We start from the raw sequence: 18,008 nt of genomic DNA on the forward strand, positions 1-18,008 counted from the left end.
ATCGGACATTCATGGCACTTTTTTCCACTTGACGATTTTTAGTAAAAACTCGACTCCAGATTCACCCGGCGGATATTTTTTGTAATGGTATTGTCGTTCTCGAATATGAGCCAAATCGCATCACAAATACGATTTTTTAGTAATAACTCGACTCCAGCTCCACCTGGCGGGTCAAATTTTGAACTGAAACTATCCAGAGAAGCTCTCAAACACACACAACGCCCCATTTTCAAATAGCCCAACATCTCTCCATGAGTATGCCATTACTTTCATATATCTCCATATCATGTTCGAGTTTTTTAGTCTATAATTATCCTTGGAAGTTCTGAAATAGGTGTGCGAAATTTAAAAAAAATCAGTTCAGCCGTTCTCGAGCTTTGCGAACCCAAAAAAAAAGCTTAAATATATATATTGGTATAGATAACTCGACTTCAGCGCTTTCTAGCTGAACAATTTTTCGCAGAGATGTTTTCCTTCCTTCTTACCAATACATATAAAAAATATGACCGAAATCAGACTATAAATACGATTTTTGGTAATAAGTCGATCCCAGCGCCACCTATCGCACCTATTTGTCGCAAGTACGCGAGCTGCTCCCCTTCAAAATGAGATATTCATAGAATTTGATAAAATATTAAAGCAGATATCGTTGGGTAACAGAAAAATACCTTGTAGAAATAAGTATATAGATATTCATAGAAAATTCCATCATAATTCATAGAACTTAATTCTTGTGATTTAAGATAACAACAAACTCTTACTCAATGCAACTAAGCATTTCATAGACAAAAAATCTTTGCAGATTTGTAAAATCAAAAGCAGCAAAATTTAATAAATTGCATCATTCAAAACATAAGACGCTCGTAATTCCATTTGCATCAAAGTGCAGAGCTATTCAACGTTTCCATATACCTTTCTTCTTTGATTTTATTAAACCTCTTGTAATTTGCATATTTTTCAAAAATTTTGTTGCATAATTTCAATTCAGGGATTTCCATAATACAAACAACTTTTTTTCAGTTGACTGGATTTAACTTGAATCCCAAACGATACTTTTGCAACTTTTTCTTTCTTTCTTTTCAATTACAAACCGCATTGCATTACAAACACTTTCATGCATACATACATATGTATGTGTGTATGCACTTATGTATGTGTGCACGTGTATGGCCATTGTACTATAGCTTTACGTGCACAATACACCAATATTCTACAATACAACTGACGAACAAGCAATTTCGAGTGTGGTGCTGCGCGCAGCAGCTGTTACAATGCAACGTGTGTATTTATTTATTTTTTTTACTAAGTGCAAGGAGAAGTAGTTAGGTATATATGTATGTATGTATGTATTCAATCCATTTGCCTTCATGCACTCGTATTTGAATGACGAATGAACGTGCATAGCTACGACTAAGCAAGCCAGCAATCATACAAAATCAGTTTAGAGATGAAGTTAGACCCCACCGGAAATGGTGTGGTTTGTTAGGGGCAGGAGACGGATTTTATGGAAATTGCCTTTTTTCTGCTTAAGAAATAGAGTATTTATATTCGATTAAGAATGTCCACGATTTAGCTTTCACTGATTCCATATATACACATTTGATGTTGCCTCCTTTTTTGCCTTTTCTACCTTTAATTGTAAAGGCCAAGGAAAAAGCCCTTATTCCTGATAATATGAAAATTTCAAACGTTCCATGTTTAAATTGGGCGCCACTTATATCAACTCAAGTCGAGCGCACGTTTAGTATATTATTAGAAAACTTCAAAATGCATCTTGTTGTTTCAATATTACTACAGAGATTAAAGTTTTGTGGGTTAAAAACTCGAAAAGAGAAAATTGGCAAAGACTCAAACTCCAAATTTTTCATATCATGAAATTAGTTCATAGTTTTTCTCTTTTTATACAGTGGATAAAAACTACGATTATCTCAACAAGTGAAGTATCTGAGAAAATATATATTGAAGAGAAAATAAAGAAAGCGAGCATTGCCTATTACTCCTGTAAGCGGCCATCTGAGAAGACATGGGGTATTAGTCCAAAACTGGTAATCTGAATTTACACAGCGGTTGTATTTAAGCTATGGTTCCCGGGCATGGTGGACAACTTTAAAGCATGAAAACTTGCCCTACAAGCGGCGTCAATGTTATTACAAACCTATTTCCTATAGACCTTCACATAAGCACACCACATCACTATCGGCTATAAGATTCAGATGACTGGGTGTATGGAAAGAACGAACAATCGGGAATAGCAGTACAATTTCTCGACTGGCATCTAAGATGAGACCAACAACAGGCCTTTCGGGGTCATTCTTGCGTCGAATGCCGACTAGGACGGGGAATTTAATACCTCTGTGTGGATACATCATCTGTACATCGATGGCTCCAAAATGGAACGCGGAGTTGGAGCAGACTTTTACTCTGAACCCCTGAGATAAAGAAGTGCAATTCGTCTGGCCGATTTTGCAAGTTTTTTCTAGGTAGATGTTTTCGCTATAGCTGAAGGCTTTGGGAACGTATTTGTTTACGTCACGGCATTCGTGTAGCCGTTTTCTCAGATAGCCAAGAGGCCATTAAGGCCTTGGACACTTTTAAACTCAGTAAGTAGTGAGCTTCATCTAGATTAAGTTTGGGTCCCTGGGCATCGCGGAATTCCTGGAAATAAAGCTGCAGACGGGTTAGCTAGAGAGGGTTCCACATTGTTCTCAATCGAGAATCTGATCTCGCCCCAAATCGGAACCTTTTGTAGAGTTATCTTACTCCAAAATCTTCAGAGATTGGATCAAAGGTGCCGGCAGGCTACCGCATATCTAAACTCATGGGGCCCGTATTCAACCCTAAAAGAACGCACAATTAAGAAAACCAAAATCTGGCATTGTGTAGCCTAGTAGCGATTCTTTCTGAGCACTGGCCGATTGGAACCTACGAAAGAAGGCTGCTCATCGCTTACAACTGCAGCTGCAGAGACGAAAACGAGCAGGAACAGTAGAGCACCTTCTTTGCAAATGTCCAGATCTAATGAGGGGTAGAAATATCATACTAGGGGCATATGAGTACACAGCGTTAGAAGACCTATCTGATATAGGCCTCCGTAACATCAACCAAGCGGTTGGCGATGATTCTATTATGAAATAGGACTTATAGGCTTTCTTTTTTGAGCAATTCAAATACATATACCAAAAAATATTCCACTGGGGTCTCAGTTTTGCATTCAATCATCTAAACGTGCGTGTGAATTTGTATGTTGCACTGCATCATTTAGCCGTGACACAGATCGAGACATACATATATACTAACCGATTTCCATTTACAGGAAACATTTCAATGTGCACGAGTGTATGTAGTTACCTATACGTATACGTAGATATGTGTAGGTAGGTACTCATTCGAACGCAGATGTGCAAGAGTGCTCTCGAATACAAACACACTTGCAAAAATAAATACATACACACACTCGTACCATTTACATACATATGTACGTACTCGTATATATCCATTTGCACGCGCACACTCGATTGATGACTTACAAATGTACTAAGTTTGAATTACAACTGCTTGCCAGTTGCTGAACTATGGCTAGAGGCCTGGTGAGGCCGGTGCCATAGCCGGGCACTGCTGACTGTCATTGAGGCATTGCCACATCAACAAGCTACTAATGGGAGGGGGGTCGGAGGAGAGGTGAGGAAAATGGAGCAGGAGCCGACCACATTAGTAACCACTTCTGGCCGCCGATAAGTGCACGCCGAGTCAACCGCGCCGCAGCACATCCCCAACTAGCGTTACCTCTCATCCTCCGCTTAACTGCATACATACTCGTACATTCCTATTTTCCAAGTGCTAAGTGTATTTTGGCGCTGCTGGGTAGCACATAAGCATGGGTCAATCCATGTTAAACAGTTGGAGTCGAGCATTTTTGATTTGGATGAATTTTGATCAGAACTTGTCTTTAATCAAATAACGAAGTTTTGCCAAAGGAAAAAATTAGACATTTTTTCGGAAGCTGTGCAAATTTCTAAATTTCACAATATTCGCAATTTTCCAAGTTAATTCTGAATATCCCAAAAACAATTATACATATGTAGCATAAAACTGGTGCGGTTTCATTTGAAAGCTGATGTTTAGGGCTATAAAGAAAAAATAATAAAAAATACGAAAAAAAATTACAGAATTTTGAAATTTACAAATTCCTGAGAGCCACAGTAGTTTCTACGCAAAAATACAACCGACTTCAATGCTCTTTAAAAATTTAGGAGTACAGTTAATTTCTTCATGACACAGTAATCGGAACTAAACCAAATTAGTATGCCACCTTTCCGATAAAAAAGAATAATCTAAAACGGTTCCAAGGACATCTCATAATATACATGAAAGAAAATATTCCGAGGAATTGATAACTTTCCTCCTTAAAATAATGTTTGACCCAATTCCTTTGATATGTACAATATTTCTAAAAGATCCTGAAACTTTCAAGATGTTTTCTATAAAATATGAGATTTTTAAAATTTGAAAGAAAACCCTTTTTTCAAAACCCTAAGTAAAGTTATGTTAAAAAATTTTTATTTATATTTTGCAAACAATATTTTGTTCCAAAATTTCAAAAATTCATATGTTAAAAAACACTTTGAAAATTTCGGGATCTATTAAAATCAGTTAGAAATACTGTGTAAAAAATTTTGCCTGAAATGTATGTAAATAAGTTTTTGCTTTTACAATTTTTTTAAATTTAAAAATTCTGTAAATTTTTTTTATTAATTTTTTTTTTAAGATATCCCATTAAAGCAAGGCCAGAAGCATTTTTGTAAGAACATAAACACAAAAATATTTATTTAAATTAAATTTACTTTCAATTTAGAGTTTGGAAAACAATTTTTGTTTTCAAAGGGAAAAAATCCATATATTAAAGGAACACATTGAAAATTTCAGTATCTTTTAACATGAGTTAGGGGTATTGTATAAAAAATGTATCCCAAAATTTATATAACATTTTTTGCTTTAACGATTTTTTTAATTTCAAAATTCTGTAAATTATTTTTTGAACATATTTTTCTTTATTCCAAAAAATTAACTTGCGCAATCCGGAAGATTGTGAAATTCTGAACTTTCGAAAATTTTTTTTTTTTTTTTCAGGATTGTTTAGGATCAGTTCGAGGTATTGATAAAAAAAATGAACCAAATTTAAATGAGTTTTTGCTTTAATGATATTTTAAATTTCAAGATTCTTTAATTCTTTTATTTTTGATTTTTGTAACATATTTTCTTATATAGCCATTTAAAACGAAACCAAAAATGTTCTTGTAACTATAATCGTTTTTGAGATATTCCAAAAACTAGCTTGCAAAATCCGGAACATTTTGAAATTTATTTTATTTAATTTCTATATTTTTTTCTATTTTTTTTTTTATTTGCGGAACTTCGTTATATGATATAAGAAGGGTTCTGCCCAAAACGTATGCAAATCAAAAATGGTCGATGCCAACCAGTGGTCGATTTGGCATGGATTGGCCCGCATATTTTCATATAATTATGTATGTATGTGTGGAGTACTTTTAGCGCATTTGCAACACATTTGCCAGCCAACGTCAGCCAACTGGGCCATTTTCACTATTTCACTTACCTCTGATCGTGATGATGATGTTTGTTCGCCGATGAGAATGTATCGAAAATGTAGTTCAGCATTGGCGCATCGGTCTTCTGTGGTTTGGGCAGTACGTATTTGCTTTCCACCTTCTTTGCAACAGAGCTACGCTGTCGTGCTGCTGTGGCACCGGAACCGGCAGCGGCCGTGGCGGCAGTAGTCAACGTGGCGGAAGATTTTGACTTTGAATTGTGCTGCTGGTGCTGGTGCACCGCCGCATGTTGATGCTGCTCGGTGGCCAAAGTGGTTTTTGTTTTCGCTGTCGTTTTCAAAGCGATGCGCTGTGAGCCAAGATGTTGCATGTTATTGTTGTTGCCGTTGCTGCTGTAGTGGTTTTCGTTGGTCGTTGGATTGCGCACACCAGCACCAGCCCCTGCTTCAGCGACGGCGACGTCGACGGCACTTCGATCATATGCCGATTTGTGATTTGAAGTGCTTACGGCCATTGCACTATCGGCGAATGAGTCAGATAAATCGGCTGATGTTAGAGAGGCCGACTGTGCCGCTGCCGCTAAGCTTACTGCAGCGGATGATGACAATGAAGACGCTGATGATGGCTCTAACTCTGTTTTTGAAGATGTCAAGGACATATCCGCCACCATTTCCCGCCTCATTTCGGACATTTCCATATTATGGTCGTTCATGCTTAATAACGATAAGGACATCAAATTGTCCTGTGTTTGATTATTATTACTGCTATCGCTATTGTAATCGTTGATATTTATGCTACTATTGTTGTTGTTATGGTATTTGTTGCTATTGCTGTTACTGCTACTAGCGTACGCATTCATCCTCGGCGTCGCACTCTCCTCACTCATGAAACTCACACTGACAGCGTCATCCGTCGTCCGATGCGTCAGCGAAGCAATATGTTTCGACATGACGTAATCCATATTATCGATTTCATGCGAATCTGAAATGCAAATAGCAGATAGTCGCAATGAAAAAAAATATATTTAGAAAGCGTGAGTGAATGCAAAAAGAAAGAATACACAGTAGAATAATGTGGATGAATCAGGAGCAATTACAAAGTTGATTGGGCAGAAACAATAAACAAATATGTACATACGTATGTATGTAGCTTAGGGTGGTCCTTAATTGTAGGAAGCCAATTTTAACATCAGATTTCCTACGCCTCCACCCCTACGTCGATGCTGCTATAGTCGAAAACATCGCGTATGTATAAATTTTTTGCCCCGATTGAAGACGGTTAAGACGTGTCGCACAGGGGTCGAAGTTCAGATTACCCTATGAAGACGTCTTAACCGACTAAAATCGCGAATAAATTTTGTATGTGATATCCTCGACTTTAGTGGTATATATTTTGTGCATTAGGTGGAAAAAAATACAAAANACTAAAATCGCGAATAAATTTTGTATGTGATATCCTCGACTTTAGTGGTAACTATATATTTTGTGCATTAGGTGGAAAAAAATACAATTTTTCGATTTTTGAGTCCTCAAAGGCATCTGGCGACTTCGATCGGGCCCAAAATTTGTCACAGAAATCGACATTGTTATACCCGATTAAGGGGGTGAGACTGAAAAAAATCGCGCATTTGATTTTTAAGGACGACCCTAATATAGCTAAATACATAGCACACAGATATGTTCGCAAAGACAGACAATGACGCACAACATTTCCATACATTTATGAGAACATACTTTTTTTCATATGTCTATGTTTATACATACAATTCGACGTGAATGTTTAGTAAAGAATTGAATGTTTAGCAAGTTAAAAAAATGAATTTAAGGGGTTTCATTTAAAAAATATACGCAATTTCTTTAAGCTTGAAATTTAGTTCAACTCAAAGGATACTTTGAAATTTTAGAACAAAGCTAGAAAATACCGCATCGAGGTGGTAATAGATTTTTTAAGAAAAGTACACTACATACATTAGGGGTGCCCATCGAAAATGCCTTTTTGGAAATTTCAAGACCCTACCCCCTAATTTTATTCAGTTTTATGAGAAATATTATTTTTGAAATATTATAGATTTTTTAAAGGTCATTTAAAAATCGCGACCTTTCGATTTAGGTCAGAAAACACGATTTTGTAGATTAATGAGTTTTTGAATGACTATTTTTGATTAGATTTCAAAGATCGAGTATGACCTGAGAAAAGGATATATAGGCCTTTACAATGGCATAAAATAACCTATTGTTAGACTTGACTTGTTGGGATTTTTTATCAGGTAAAATAAAAAAAAAACATATTTCTCTTAATTTTTTAAATTTGGACCATCGAAGATTTTCACAACTTCAAAATATGTAGTACTATCTAAAATTAAATCTATTTTTTTATTATTTTAGCTCATTTATTGCAATCGCATAAAAATTGAGCAATGTGGCTAAGGAATTTATCAATATTCATTCCAAACTGATATATACAATCGCTCTTTATCAAAAAATTACCGCCCACTTATATCATATATGTTTGTCTCAAAAACTACTTGAACCGATCATACATGAAATCTTTTCCAAAATGCGTTTTTTAAATATTCATTTATAGGAGTCTTCGCTTGTTTCCCAAATTCAGATATTACAGCGGGGGTTGATCCGTATCGTTTTGCAGGAAGCCGGAGGATACTTTTATGGATTTGGTGCTCTGTGAAATTCTATTAAAAATAATGGTGGCTTTTCCTGGTTCGAGAGCACACTAATGACATTCAATTAATTGCGAATGAAGGGTTTTGGTATTTGTTATTAGCAAAAAATATTTTATTTTATTTGTTTCGTTTTTTTAATAAATGCAAACCAACTGTGAAGATAAATGTCGTTCCACACTAATCCGCAGCTTTGGGTCGACAAAGCAAATATTATTATAATTTTACTGTAAGCTCGATAATTTTTAGTGCCTAAAAGTTTTTTTCTTTGTCCTCGATGCATAATGCTGATAAGTCCTAAAGCCTTTTGGACCCTTTGGCTGATATATTGTACACTGCAAAGCTACCGTGTGAAAATTAAAAAAAAAAAACATTATTAAAATTCGTTTAAATCTACATTACTTAACAATGCCTCGAAAAGGTCTCGGGGAAATTTTGTATTCTTGTTTTTAGGAACCATAAGTAAGCAAAAAGAAGTTTTATAAATTTACAGTAAATATAAAAAATATAATATAAAAAAAATATAGATAGGAACGCGACATTTTAACAAGTTGAAATGTTTTTTTTTTTTTTGTATAATATAGCTCATTACCTATCATTAAGTTTGAAAATTTTTAACAAGAGTTAAGAAAATTTTAGAAATTTTCGTAAAATTTAGTGTAATAAAGTGCAAGTTTGAAGGGCCTAAGTCTACTGTTGCTTTTGGAAATACTTTTTGTTGAGAGTGTTGCTTAGTTTCTCCATATAAAATAATTGTCGAACAAATTTTGGTATGAAAGAAATTAAAGAAAAAGTCTCCAACAATCAACGGTATTTCGTAGCCACTTCAAAATTGAGTCGGTCTCAAAACTGTATTGTCAAATTCCTTATAAGAAATCAAAAAGAAAAAATAAATAATTTAAATAAAAAATCCAACAATCAACGGTATTATGTAGCCACTTCAAACTTGCACTTTATTATACTAAAATTGAATCGGCTACAAAACTGTATACCAAAATTCGTACAAAAAATTTACTTAAAAAGTTTCAAAATTGTATGCAAAATAAAAGAAAAATTGGCAAAATGTGTTAAAATGTCGCGTCCCTATTTATATTTCCGCCGCCGTATGTTTGCCATGGAATATTTTTGAATAGTTATGTATGTACATTAGGGCGGAGTAATTGGTTCGGAGCAAAATTTTAGAAGTGTGTAGCAAATTCAAATTCTACGATTAATTCTAAGCAAAAATGGCGAACAAACTATATAACAAAAATAATGTTTGACCCTCCCAATTTTCAAAAAAAAAATATAAAATTATTTTTCATTGTACCAAGAAATTACATACATATTTTTTCTTATTTTCTCGGTTTTATGATGTAGTTTTCTCAATATGAAGAAAAGACAAAATCATTCAAAAAAAAATTCAGAAAAAAATTATAAATTATACACTGATTTTTCTTTTAACAATTTAGAGGGTCAAACGTAATTTTTGGTATATACTCGTACTTTGTTTCTCCATTTTTGCTTAGAATCTAACAAAGAATTCGAAAATGCCATACACTTTTTTCAAACTCAAATTTACTCCTCCTAATGTACATATATATAGCACACTAATTTCACCGCCTAAGTGTATGCCATCAATGTTTTAACGAGTTGCGACCAAAGATACTTTACTTGCAAAAATAAACATATACATACATAGACATGCACGTAAGTGGAAACCGTATACTTTTTATCGGTAGACATCACGCAAGCGACAAATGAATGATTGTAATTGATTGCCATATTGAATATCACCCTTTTTTTCGGTCCCAATTTTATTAAAATTAATCGCTGCAGGCTCAACAGAGTGTACCCTTGCTGGACCTTGGCAATGATATATTGAATTTAAATTGATGGTTATTCATACGCCACCAACAGCACAGACGAAACAATACTAATTACAGGCTATTTATTCATCGTTGCATTAACATAATNTTCATACGCCACCAACAGCACAGACGAAACAATACTAATTACAGGCTATTCAACGTTGCATTAACATAAATTATCTGTGTAGGTATGTATGTATGTATGTAGTTGGATGAAATAAGTTGAATTTGCAAAAAAAAAAATGCAAAAAAAAATCTAAGTGGAAACGTCATGAAAAATGTTAATAAAATGGCTTTCTGACGTTGAAAAATTAAATTTCAATTAAAAATTGCCGCTATTTCTCATTGCACATTTATTATTCACTACCATCCAAATAGTAAGTATGGCAAGTTATTCTGCTGTTGCTAATTAAGTAATTTCTTTTCCCGTTTTAATGCATGTATATGTAAATATAATTAAAATTATATTTGTAAATCCATTTGTTAAAGTCTGTAATCAGCCAGAATTAATGGCACATCAAAGATACGAAACAAACATTAAAAACTTAACACACATTTGTAAATAATTGCAAATTGGTAAATACGTAAATGGCAAAACGCGCAATCCATGGTCGCATACTCAATGTCGCGAAACTGGAATTTACTGTTTAAAATATGCAGTTCAGAACATTCATTTTCTTTCATATAAAGTGTGTTCGATTATAAGGACCTAGTGAAGCCGCATGACTTTGAAACTCTAAAATTTAATTTAACTTAAACAGATGGCAACCCTGCTTAAAAATCTTAATTAATATTTCAAATGTTTCTCTTAAACCGTCCACCCATTTCTGAGTTAAGAGAGAACTTGCGTGGTGTCGAGTTTCTATTTCATCAAATATCAAAACATTTCTATAAAAAGTTCAACTTCAAAAAATTTTGACATTATTGCACATCTACAAGCATAATTCTTTAACATCACATCTCGCTCTTGAAATTAGAAATAATGGCGCAGATCTGATAACTTTCACAAAAAATGGCTTCGCTGATTTTACATAGTTAGATAGATATTAATTTTCGAATAGGTGGCAACCCTAATAAAAAATATTTTCAAACTGAAGTTTCTTTTCTCTTTCGTTTGACATTCAAATCTCAGTATTTCAGTTATTTAGTGAATAAGTAAAAAAAAATCGATACTTAGAAGAGGTGGCAACCCTTTCTAAATGCATTTTTAAAATAGAGTCTTTCTAAATCACTTTCGTTTATATTAATATTTCAATTCACTGAAAGAGGATTTTTTAAACACGTGGAAACTCTCAGAAATGAATCCTTTTCAAACCATCTTTTAATAATTCATTTAGTTCATTAAATAGTTTGAATTTAATTTTTTCAATTGCTGGCAACCAGCTTCAAACACCTCGAAAAAATTCGAATGTTCAAACTAAAGTTTTCTTAACACCCTTTCGCCTCACACCATTGTTATAATATTTCATATAACTCATGTATAAGTTAACTTAAACTTAACTTAAAACAGGTGGCAACCCTATTCAGAAAATTTTCAGCTACTGCCTTTTTAAATCTCTTTCGTCTGGCACCCACATGCTTATATGCACATATTTAAATCATAAAATTCTCTTAATTCAAAAGGAATTTAATTTTTAAACAGGTGGCAACCTTCCTTCATGCAGTTAAGAAATAAAGAATTTGTATAACCACTTCGTTCGTTAGCCATGTTTTAATAATTGATTTTAAATAACTTGAACTAAAATTTTTAAAACGTGGCCCCTTATTAAGGAACAAAAAATGAAACCTCATTTATTGAAAATCGAACGAACGGCTGATGACCTGAACAAGAATTCCCTTTGCGTATGATGTAGGGTATCCAAGACCACCCGTCAACCCCCTCTAAAATGGAGGAAAGTTTAATTATCAAGTCAGGGATGCTCTCTCTACCTTTCGATCGTATTACCGACTTCCGGTTTCTACTGGAAGTGAGCTAAACAAACCGGAAGTGCTTGACTAACTAATTGAAAACACTAGAACAGTTACGTACGTGTGAGCTTCGTGCTCAAACCGCCTCCCGACGAAATGCTTGAAGATAGTAGCGGGGGATAATGCGCTAAGAGGTTTAGTTCGGGTTAAGGTCCCACGCTGAGGGCGGGGTATATCGGCTTTCGCTGCTTACTTCTCGTAAAAAATAAATAAATAAATAACACATCCTTTTATATATAAGATCATTTTGTATTTAATAACCTTCAAAATTAATTGGCTAGATTGGGTCTCAAAAAGTTCCGAGCGACTAGAGGTAAGTACATATGTTGCTATTTCGTAGTGGTAGCTCTGTTTTCTCGTTCTCAAAGCGTTCTCTGCCAACCATTTCCATTCCAAGTTGGCCAAATTAATTTTTCTGTGTAACATGCTGCATAAATTTTTCACTACGTGCCAAAATTTTAGTACAGAGAGCATGTTTTTCTTTCTTGAATAACTGAAAAGTAAAATCCTTTTTGTTGGGTAGACTCAAACTTTGACAAATGCTTCCCTTTTTGATTTATTTACTTTAAAAATTTTTAGAGCTGAAAACCGAAAATAATACCTTTCATGGCACAAAGTGTGCACATATGCTTCATACATATGTATGTATGTATGTATGTACATATGTATGTAAGAATTAATACTTTGTATATGAAAGGATAAGTTATCTAATTGCTTAACTATAGTCGCTCAAAAGTTATAAGCAAGCCCAGTAGGAATGGAGTTAAGTCGGAATACTATATTTAGTTTATCGCATAAATCCCTTATTTTCTCAAATGCCGGTAGCCGCCCGGCCAATGTTGGTAATGCACTAAAAATTTACAAGTAAATCTGAATAAGGAAAAGAAGAGTAAGAATAAAGAGCCATATTTTTGCCACAAATTCAAAGTAAACCTCGACTACAGGTAAACCAAATTTCAAGTTGCATCGAAAAATGTCTGCAACTACCTAACATACAATTAAGCAACAGGCACAGCAGCTATTGCCACCCACTGCTTTCACATGTAAACGCTCATCTCACCAATTGTTCTCGCCCTCTAGTTGCAACTTTAGTTTGTGAAAGGAGGGAAACAGCTACATACATACATACATACACATATATGAAAACATACAAAGGTACAAAGTCGAAGGGTGAAAAATGTCAAACATTTAAATATAAGTATTTTTGCATAACAATGGCAACAAATTCTCTTTTATTTGCTATATTTTTTCAACCGTAAGAGTAAATACTTTATTTAAAACGACCAACCATAAATGCATGCATATAAATTTTTGTGAATGAAATGCAACCGTCTTGGTTTAGCTTTATGTTCATGCATACAAAAATATGTATATAACAGGTTGTTTATTTACTTGTACTTGTGTATAGAAAGCAGTGCATGCCAAAATTTAATGCAAGCAAAATTCTTGCATACCTACATACATATGTATGTGCACAAGCATTCATTTTAAGACAAAATTGCATCTAAAATATCAAAGAATTTTAATACTCTTGCATGGACTTAAAATGTCCATAAATATGGACATGTACATATGTATTAGAGATGCCAGATCGAAATAAAAATAATCGATTTTTGAATCGTTTCGAATCGCAATAAAAATAATCGATGCTGGAAGAAATCGGCAAAAATTAAAACGATCTCCCAAAATTGATTCATATGTTTATGTAGTCAAATAACGTTTTTTATTTAGTTTTTATAAAGAAACAAAACACGGCAATCTGACCCAACTATTATTGTAATTTTTAAAGCATACATCGTTACCTAAGGGGGAAAAGGTGTCAAGTCCTTTTTTTTGAAATTGTTCAGGAGGGGCGAAAAATAGATGTAGTTTCGCATTCTCTGTCATTCTGCATCAAAAACTGAATTTAAAAAAAGTCATAAATTTTTCATAACAGATCCAATATGCAGATTTATTCAAAGGCTATCAAGTAGCTAACGATGTGTTAAAAAAAAAAATAAATAAAAAAATACATGCCAATGCAATTAATGGTTTCTTTTTCACTTATGTGCAGCATTTCGAAAAAAAAAACATTTGCAATCCGGAGTTGCGATAAGTCGTTCATAAAATTTTTTTTTTTGCAAAGTTATAATTTCACCAAAATAGCCATTTTGCGATGTTTCAAGAATCGCACTAATGAATATTTTTATGAACGTAATGCCCAACATTGTCATTAAAATTTTTGTCATTGAATGCCTAGTGGAAATGCTTAAATTTTTTTGAGTTTTATTTTATCACAAATGAGAAAAAATTGTATGTTTTACTTCGAAATTAACCACTATTTTGAATAGTGTATAATGCAATGGAGCTTACGAATATACATATATACGGACGCTTTTTAGTTTTTTTCCGCTAACTCAAGATTTACTCTTTTTAGAAAAGAATTGCTGCAAAACTGCATTCGTTCTCAATGTTTTTCTAAGACGAGTAATTAAGGAGTGCCAAATTTCTATAAAAATTTCCAAAAAGTTTGGAATTCCGCTTACTGTTGTTTTTGTTGTAGTATTAGCCGTAATTTTATATAGCGTTATTTCCAAGAGGCTTCGAGGAGGACACAGAGAGGCAGGTCATTGAATTCTTTGGTTTTTGCTCTCTCAAGTGAGAAAGGTGGGAAATGTCAAGCCCCATTATTTTTCTATTTTCTTTGTTGGTGTTTCCGACAGGGTAGTGGTGTGATATAATAGGGAACGATTTTCCGCCAACCCTTGTCAAATTTGGTTTGGAGACAACGTTCGAATGAAAAAAGGCACTGAAGAGGGCACAACGCCGAAACCAATTTGTCTCCAAACCAAATTTGTCATCCCTTATGACGGAAGATCGTTCCCATTATTTTTCTTTAAAATTTTATAGATTTTCTGAGGTATACCGTTGATCAATATGCATCAATTGGAAAAAACTAGAATGTTGATTCTCGCATTTTTTGAATCCATTCACAGATCAAATCGGAACTAAAAAATCGGCAAAAAATCGAATCCGAAGGGCCCGATTAATCGATCTTCGGCTTAATCGATTTAAAAACGCCATCTTTAGTAGTATGTACGTACTTTTGTGCATGAGCAATGTATGTAGCTAAGCATGGATGTTAAATGTAGTGATAAAATGTCATTTTAGCAAATAAGTAAGCAAGATGTTTTGAAGTTTTAAAATTTATAAAATACTTTGTTTACATATTGACGCAGGATGACAGAATGGTTTACTTAACATCAGTAAGTTATTTTTGAATCTTTTGTTTAAAAGCTGCCAAGATAGGTCGACCTTCCACTCAATAGTCGAAATCGACTAAAAAGTGGAAAATATTTTGTTTTTTAGACTCATTGAATTAGTGTTAATTGGTTTTGATTTTAAAACTTTATCAAATGTCTTATCGTTTGAATGGACACAGATGCTCCAGCCCTAAATGTATTTAACTCGGAACCCGCTGGTGGTAAGAGAGGAATAGGGAGAACGCCTTTGCGATAAAAGAACAAACGGAGAAGGACTTGATTTCAATTGGCATTTCCAATTGGCGTCAGTTGGTACAAACGAAAAACGACGTGATTTATTGAACTCGGACAGAATCGCTTAGGGGGCTACAGCACCAAACAAGAAGAAGAAGAAGAATTTGTTTATAAATAAGCCTTTCATGGGCCCATAACTCTTCCGAGGTGTAATCTCTATCCTCTTTAAACTAGAAGAAGAGATTCACAAAAAGCGCAAGGGGCAACTTTAGCAGCGATTTCTCTTCTTCTCGTTGGTGGCATCCTGCCTGAAGAATCCACCAACACCAAGGCACAATAGATCTTAACGTCGCAGTGCACTGACCCTAGCATTAATAATTCTTATTAATAACACTCCCGAGTTTTATATAAGGTAAGGACACTATTATCTTTGTTCATATCGAATTTTAATTAATGTATGTCTTTTTTCTTTGTATTGTTATAGGAGAAATTAGTGTCTCGAACACTCTTTAAATTTTCTTTTGGTAAGATAAAACCCATGCGTAAATATTTTTCCATATTAATAATAAATTGCAATTTATCTAAGCGCTTTGAAAAAAGTTTTGAAAGTCATATAAATTTTTGAAACAAGCTCGGTAAATAAATATTTATGACTTAAATGAGGAAATACGAGTACATTGCAGCACAAAATCGCATGAAGGCTGATGTACGTATGTATTGTATACAATGTATATGCATGTACATATTTACTAAAGCATCTACTATAATAAATATTCAAACTTAAATACAAACATATACCAAAGCTAACTAACTTTATTGGCTAGTCCGTTTTCATACTTTCACTAATTTTGCAGCTGGTACATAAAATAAAAAGCAAATACAAGTACAGTTACATATACATACATTCATGCAACATTTCTACAATAAAATTTTAATTGGAAGTGAAAGTGAAAGTGAAAGTCAAGAGAGAAATTCAACTTTATCCTTCATCTTTCAATATACTCTTTAGTGCAAATTAGCCTTTTTTGCTATAATGAAACTTTTAATGAAGGTCAACGCTTGTATTAAGTACATACATATGCATCTATACATCTATACATCTGTAAATATTCGCAAACTTACATACATATATATGTACATAATTGAATTAACAGTCAATGCCAGCGCCCGCTAGCAAATGGGCCAAAGCAAAAACAGCACGAACGAATGAATTTTAATTGAACTCTTATGGCAGTGAAGGTTGTTGTACATAGTAAATTTAACGGCATAAAGGAAGAAATATGAAAAAAAGTAAATGTTACGAAATTACGAACATGAAAAACGGCAATAAAATTTATGTAAAGGAAAGTTTCATTAACCATCTTTTGGAATACTTGTGCTATCTATATTAAATTAATGATGGAAATAAGATTTTGTGGGGTCATCTGGCAGTGGACAGCAAAAAAAGTAATTAAAGACATTTTCGTAGAAGCGAGTGAAACATATTCTCGAAACATCAGTGATTATTGTATATTTTTTACGTGGAATATCTCCTACGTTTTGGTATGGGTGCGATGCTCAGAAGGCACGTCTTTTTTTATACCGAAAGTTTTATTTTTCTAGCCAATTAGTTATTACTATTATTTACTTAAAAAGAGTAAGTATTTTTGCAAGGCAATTTCGAATTTTTCTTTTATATTTATTTTAGTTTTTTGCTGGACCCAGCGGGCGTATACAGTTTGCGTCATATCTTCGGCATTTGCAGTCGGATATTAAAGTGTGGTATTTCAAACAACAGGTGTTGATCGATTTTCTCGAAAATTTTCTCTAATAAACGAACATTCATTTCGCAACTTTTAAGCCAAGTCCGATAATAGGATGTAAGTGAAAAACAAAAAAAAAATTTCTACGCCGCGACTTATCACATTAAAAAATGCCGAGATACATAAACTTAATTTTGGGTCATAGATTACAGCTCTATATACCGTTTTTCCAGATCAGGTCATTTTCCAAATATATTTTCATTTTAAATTTGCATTCTGAATAAAAAAAATTAGACTTTAGCATGGAAAATGCTCATCATACGCCATGTACCTTTATATTTGTACGATTACGGCCATGTACGATATGGCGTATGAGTAACATTCTTTCCTGCTCATACTATTTCATACAAAAAAAGTATAACGCATTTCATTTCTTCGTTAATAGCTTGATTTTTTCTATAAAAGAACAGGCTTTAATACAATATGTATACTTACAAAGAAACTGTATTTTTTTAATATTTTCCCAGTTAATGATTGATTTTGTTTTTTTTCATAAAAGAGAAAATATCCTGGGAAACTGACCTGATCGAGAAAAATTGAAAACAGAGGCGTACCTGGTAATCGATACATCTGACATTTTGGCTAGAGGAAGCTCGGACCATAAATTCATCAGTCCGTAATCAGTTTTAACCCTTCGGCCATCTCAGACACCGTCAAAAACTCGGCGA

General features: G+C 33.7%; 1 protein-coding gene across 1 annotated transcript in view; it reads right to left on the reverse strand.

The window, feature by feature from the left end:
* dpr20 (defective proboscis extension response 20) overlaps positions 1–18,008 on the reverse strand; it is a 72,318-nt gene that overhangs the window by 44,665 nt on the left and 9,645 nt on the right. Inside the window, 1 exon segment of the mRNA XM_017620197.1 lies at positions 5,615–6,548. Within this exon segment, the coding sequence (XP_017475686.1) occupies positions 5,615–6,548 (934 nt within the window).

This window comes from Rhagoletis zephyria, unplaced genomic scaffold (genome assembly GCF_001687245.7).
Source record: "Rhagoletis zephyria isolate East Lansing unplaced genomic scaffold, Rhagoletis_zephyria_1.1 Rzeph_scaffold_02077, whole genome shotgun sequence".
In the NCBI taxonomy this organism is placed as follows: domain Eukaryota; kingdom Metazoa; phylum Arthropoda; class Insecta; order Diptera; family Tephritidae; genus Rhagoletis; species Rhagoletis zephyria.